At 41.4% G+C, this 6,690-nt stretch overlaps 1 protein-coding gene across 1 annotated transcript; it reads left to right on the forward strand.

The window, feature by feature from the left end:
• The first annotated feature begins 1,579 nt into the window (after positions 1–1,579).
• LOC120019987 (actin-related protein 2/3 complex subunit 5-like) lies at positions 1,580–4,064 on the forward strand. The gene is made up of 4 exons (XM_038963405.1): positions 1,580–1,852; positions 2,362–2,434; positions 2,581–2,757; positions 2,973–4,064. Exons 1-4 carry the CDS (start codon positions 1,713–1,715, stop codon positions 3,033–3,035), a joined length of 453 nt encoding a protein of 150 aa, XP_038819333.1. The 5' UTR covers positions 1,580–1,712; the 3' UTR covers positions 3,036–4,064.
• Positions 4,065–6,690: the final 2,626 nt, after the last annotated feature.

Genomic DNA, 6,690 nt, shown 5'->3' on the forward strand with positions numbered 1-6,690 from the left:
TATTTAATAAGAATATTTCATTCATTCAGATCTAGGATGTGTTATTTTAGTGTTCCCTTTATTTTTTTGAGCAGTGTATATATATACATTTGCTAAAAATTCTAAACCTTTTTTCACTTTGTCATTATGGGGTATTGTGTGTAGATTGAGGAAAAACAAATATTTAATCAATTTTAGAATAAGGCTGTAATGTAACAAAATGTGGAAAAGGGGAAGGGGTTCTGAAGCTAAACAGTGCACTTGCACCTGAGATGCGTTTTAAGGCTATATGGATGAGAAAGTTAACGTATCATTTCCAAACGTTTAGGTCAGTTGTATGCTGCTTAATTTGCGATCTATTAACAGCAAGGGTTTCAATAAATAGGTGCAATATTTTTTACGGATGCAGTTGGCAATATTCAATCAATATGCACAAAATATAAACAAAAGCATTCTCTCTGAAAGTTGATACATGTAGGCCATTCATGTAGTTTATGGGCAGCAGTTGTTTATTTAATCGAATCAGTTATTATTTTCTTGCTCAAACCGCGAGCAAAACCTGTCTAGGTGAATCACCAACTACCACCTGTCTAGGTGAATCACCAACTACTGTATACCCTCAATATGTATTCCATTCATAAACTGGAATAAACTGGAGCGGGAGTGTGCAGTTGACTCATGTCATGTGTTAACCTAGCTGACTAATAAGTAGAGCGGAAGAGGCAAAGCGGGAGGATTTATTCAGTGTAAAATAAACAGGCCAAGTGGGGATTTTTTTTGTATGGAGGGCAATGTGAGTGTCGAATTACGTCAGATGTATTCGATGGAATAGAAGTTTCGTACGAATAAAAGTTTCGTAATGTTTAAGGCTGTTACAAATGTACTGATATCAGTTGATGCACGTGGCATTCAGGCAACTTTGAGAAAAACTACTTAGTTGTGCCTGTTGTTCACATACGTATCTGCCCTCTCATTGGCTAGAATAGTCCCACCTGATCTCCCCTTCCCCCACCTGCGTCCATCTTTGAGGACATGTGTTTCCATGCACACGTTTGTTTTATTATCCTTGTGAGGACCAAACAATTGATTTCCATTCAAAATCCTATTTTCCTTAAACCTAACCTTAACCCCTATCCCCAAACCTAACTCCTGACCCTTAACCCTAACACTAATTTTGACCCTAATTGTAAACCTAACACCTGAGCCTAAAATAGCCTTTTCCTTGTGGGTACTAGCGCGAAATGTCCCGACTTGTCAGAATTTTCTTTGTTTTACTATCTTTGTGAGCACTTCTGGTCCCCTCAAGGATAGTAAAACCCAAAACACACACAGAGAGTCTGAGTCTCATTGACAACTGGAGAATCTCAATTGTATTTTCTTGATTCTCGCGTCTTCTCTCCTTGCTTCCTTCTCAAAACTCAGTCAAGGGATCCAATTGAGATCCTTTCAACGCTTTGCCACAGTTTACACTCTTAGGTTGTGGAGAGAGTTAGCTTTTTCTCAACCTATACCACCATCTACTGTTATGTATGAGTACTGGCCCATCTAGACATATCACCATAGACGGTATGTGCCTAGCACACATCAACCACTAGAGAGCGCCCTCTATACGGAAGTGAAGCTGTCAGCTCGAGACAGGAAATGAAAGCAGAAATGTTTAAATTGTAAAGCAGCACGGACAGCTTGCAGTATTCCTTCTAATTCTTCTTTAAACAACAAAATATATCTTCAAAATGTCGAAGAATAATGATTCGAACCAATTCAGGAAGGTGGACGTTGACGAGTACGACGAGAACAAATTTGTGGACGATGAGGATAATGGAGAGAGTCAGGTCGGTCCAGATGAAGCAGAAGTGGATTCGCTGATCAGACAATATCCTTTTACACTGATTTGATATACTAAGTGCACTGTTACATTTAATGGAGTGACGTGAAGCCGACACAGTTTTGCTATAATGTTGCAATTCAGACCATCTGACAAGTCATGATGCTACTATGTTGCAGATAAAGTCGATGCTTGTGCGCCTGTCACCAAGTCAGGGCGTGGTGCTCTCATGTCATTGATCCAACGATCTTCCTTTTTCATATAACGAGAATACGTTCTGCAGTCAGATTTAGTGTTTTATTCAGTAAAGGTTTGGTGGTGGTAGTAGTAGTAGGCCTAATATTTTGTTCATGACCTGAAGACATTCATTTGTTTCAAAGCAGGTTCAGACAAGTTGAAGGACGGTAGGAAGTGAATTCCACCAGTCAATCATTCTGTTAGTCATTGAGATTCTAAAACATTTTTGAAGAGAGGTGAATCAAGAATTACTGTGGCGCTCTCTCATTAGTATAAAACTTCTGTATAGTTTGTCTGTCTTTTCCTTAACACTGATGCACAGGGAACCTGATGGAAGCTTTGCAGGCTGTACTGAAGAATCCCCCCATCAACACCAAAAACCAAAATGTTAAGGTCAGTCTTCATTACAACACAATAGAACCATGTCGAGCGTTAACAGTCCCATGTGAAACAAAACTAGCTTGTTCCTCAAAATACACTTTGAGCTTGAGGCATGTAAAAGCGTGTACTTCCTTCGCTGTGCATGTGTGTGTGATTAGGATCGTGCTGAAGCCCTGATGCTTAAAGTACTGAGTGCCTTCAAGAGCAGTGACATTGAGAAGGCTGTACAGTCTCTGGATAAGAACGGTGTTGACCTGCTCATGAAGTACATCTACAAGGGCTTTGAGAAGCCTTCTGAAAACAGCAGTGCTACCCTGCTGCAGTGGCACGAAAAGGTAAGACTTATCCTTACTGGTGTATGGCTGGAAGCACTTACAAGGTAGTAGGTGTGTGTGAAACGCACACACTGATGAAGCACATGCATACATTTTTATTAAGAAGTGCTCACTGAAGTACTCTTTACTGTTAGATTGCTTTATTAACTGTTATTTCCATATTCCTGTTATATTGTTATTTGTATTCACTGTGTTCATACTGTGTGGGGTTCTAGGCTCTCTCTGCTGGAGGAGTGGGTTCCATCGTGAGAGTGCTGACAGCCAGGAAAACTGTGTAGAGCTGCACTGGACCTGACTGACTGCCACAGAGACCACTCTCTTAGGGGATGTGCTGGCACTATAACCCCCTGGGCCTGTACTCATAAAGCATCTCAGAGTAGAAGTGCTGATCTAGGATCAGTTTAGCTTTTGATATAATGATGAATAAGATTACATGGACAGGGTTGACCTGATCCTAGATCAGCACACCTACTCTGAGATGCTATATAATTACGGGCCCAGAACTGGTTTCCTTTCTACGCTTGAAGGAAGTTCGCAGACACCAGACGACCTGTCTCAAATGGCCACTTCTCAGTCCTAAAATGATATTTGATCAGAATCCAACGTTTGTCAAACATTTTGTGCTTTTGTTGTGAAAGAAGATGAGATACTTATATCGTAAGATTTAAATCATCTTCATGTCACAAGGATGACATGTAATAATATGCCATTTTCAGAGATAGATTTTGTGCTATCATGGTGGATAGATGGCACCATACGGTAAGATTTCATTCCCTCTAATGCAGAGCAGTTTGTGTGTGATTATGCTTGAACTAGTTAACCTGGTCCCAGATCAGTGGAGGCTGCTGAGGGGAGGACGACTCATAATAATGGCTGAAACGGATCAAATAGAATGGCATCAAACTATGTGTTTGACGTATTTGATACCATTCCACTGACTCTGCCACTACCACGAGCCTGTCCTCCCCAATTAAGGTGCCAGGTGTGTCCCAGATCTATTTGTCCTCTTTAGCCAACTCCAATGGGCATTAATATACAGCACTAACAGATCTGGGACCAAGCTAGGAACAAGTCCTTTGGAATGTAGTGATGTCATCACATGTTCCTGGACACGTCTCAGAGGGCATCCTCTTTTATAACGTATTTACAAGTATAGAAAAATATAATCTCTTGACAAATCCATTTGTAGATGTATTGAGGAAATAATGTGTTACTTTAAACCTTCTGATCAAATGCCTTATTGGGATATTCTTTTTTGATATATTTTATATTAATTTTCTGGACATAATAAACAAACATCCACCTAATGAGTTTTTTTTCTTCATTTTCTGACATTTTAAAATATCTTATATTTCAAAGATGACTGCAAAAACTACATTCCACTCAGAGTATGTGTTTTGTATTCTTTCTTGGAATTCTTTATTCAGATGCTGGTTATTTTTGCAATTCTTCCATGATCTTTGTTGTTATATTTGTATCTTGCGAGCCACCACAGATGACTCGGGTGGTAGGTCTCCCACTCTCCTAAAGCTTGTCACCACCCATCCCCCTGGGTCACCCCTCCCCCTGGATCACCTCTCCCCCTGGGTCACCCCTCCCCCTGAGTCACCCCTCCCCCTGAGTCACCCCTCCCCCTGAGTCACCCCTCCCCCTGAGTCACCCCTCCCCCTGGATCACCCCTCCCCCTGGGTCACCCCTCCCCCTGAGTCACCCCTCCCCCTGAGTCACCCCTCCCCCTGGATCACCTCTCCACCTGGGTCACCTCTCCACCTGGATCACCCCTCCCTCTGGGTCACCTCTCCCTCAGCCATCCAGTCATGGAGGAGGATCTGTTCCAGAACAGGCCTCTTAGTGGGATCCTGCTACAGTCACCAGCTGATCAACTCCTCACACTCTGTATCATGATGAAACAGCGATAGGATGGAGATTTGGCCTTTGGGTCTCTTCAATCTTTTTTTGTATTTGATCACCTTTAATCTAGTCTGAGTACCAGTCTTTTTAGATAATATTCCACTCCTTGCCACTCCTGTCATTTGTCCAAGCTCTTTGGAAAATGACAGGAGTGGAATTTTAGCTAAAAAGACTGGTACCCACCTTTAACCCCCTCATGTTTCCCTAACCACATCCAAGAACATACTCATACATAGCAACAGAAACGTCTCTCTCTCTCTGCGCACCCCCCTCACCCTTAGTCAGGCCCTTTTTGAAGCACAGGCGCCCAGCGATGATGTCAGCCTCCTTGTTGAAGGGCAGGCGGCCACACACCAGGCCGTAGAGCAGTACCCGCAGTAACCAGATGGTGGCGACCCTGGTACACACCACTCAGCACCCACTCTGGAGGACAGTACTCTTCTGTACCTGAGAGAAGGGAGGAAAAATTACAGCGAGATTACTGTAAATTACTAATATCCTGTTTTCTGAGACATTTTCCAGATCTTTACAACTGGGTCATGTTCATTAGGGCACACTAACAAAAGTGCTTCTTATTGGACGAGTTCAGATAGCACCTACCTATTTCACTCAGTTTCAGAGTGTTTTTTTGCATTTCGTGCCTACTGAACATAACCCTGACCAGCGATTCCCTTGTCTCCTACCTGAGTAGTCTCTATAGGACGATTCTCTCAGCAGGTCTCCACAGCTGAAGTCGATGAGCTTGACCCGCATGTTGTCTGTCTGCACCAGCAGGTTTTCAACCTTGAAGTCACGGTGCAGGACCCCCCCCCCCAGTCACAGCAATGCTGAACAGCTAGCACCACCTCTGTAATAACATAATCAGAATGTAGAACAGTCAGCACCACCTGTAATAACATAATCAGAGTATAGAACAGCCAGCACTACCTGTAATAACATAATCAGAGTATAGAACAGCCAGCACTACCTGTAATACCATAATTATAATATAGAACAGCCAGCGCCACCTGTAATAACATAATCAGAGTATAGAACAGCCAGCACCGCCTGTAATAACATAATTATAATATTGAACAGCCAGCACTACCTGTAATAACATAATTATAATATAGAACAGCCAGCACTACCTGTAATAACATAATCAGAGTATAGAACAGCCAGCATCACCTGTAATAACATAATCATAATGTAGAACAGCCAGCGCCACCTGTAATAACATAATCAGAGTATAGAACAGTCAGCATCACCTGTAATAACATAATTATAATATAGAACAGCCAGCATCACTTGTAATAACATAATTATAATATAGAACAGCCAGCGCCACCTGTAATAACATAATCAGAGTATAGAACAACTAGCACCACCTGTAATAACATAATCAGAGTATAGAACAGCCAGCACCACCTGTAATAACATAATTATAATATAGAACAGCCAGCACTACCTGTAATAACATAATCAGAGTATAGAACAGCCAGCATCACCTGTAATAACATAATTATAATATAGAAAAGCCAGTGCCACCTGTAATAACATAATCAGAGTATAGAACAGCCAGCATCACCTGTAATAACATAATTATAATATAGAACAGCCAGCGCCACCTGTAATAACATAATCAGAGTATAGAACAGCCAGCACCGCCTGTAATAACATAATTATAATATTGAACAGCCAGCACTACCTGTAATAACAATCATAATATAGAAAAGCCAGCGCCACCTGTAATAACACAATTATAATATAGAACAGCCAGCGCCACCTGTAATAACATAATTATAATATAGAACAGCCAGCGCCACCTGTAATAACATAATCAGAGTATAGAACAGCCAGCACTACCTGTAATAACATAATCATAATATAGAACAGCCAGCGCCACCTGTTATAACATAATCAGAGTATAGAACAGCCAGCACTACCTGTAATAACATAATCAGAATATATGCCACTTAACAAACACTCTTATCCAAAGCGACTTAGTTTGCGACTTAGTAGCAACTAGAGAGTAGAGTACAG

The sequence above is a fragment of the Salvelinus namaycush genome, chromosome 25 (genome assembly GCF_016432855.1).
Source record: "Salvelinus namaycush isolate Seneca chromosome 25, SaNama_1.0, whole genome shotgun sequence".
Classification (NCBI taxonomy): Eukaryota; Metazoa; Chordata; class Actinopteri; order Salmoniformes; family Salmonidae; genus Salvelinus; species Salvelinus namaycush.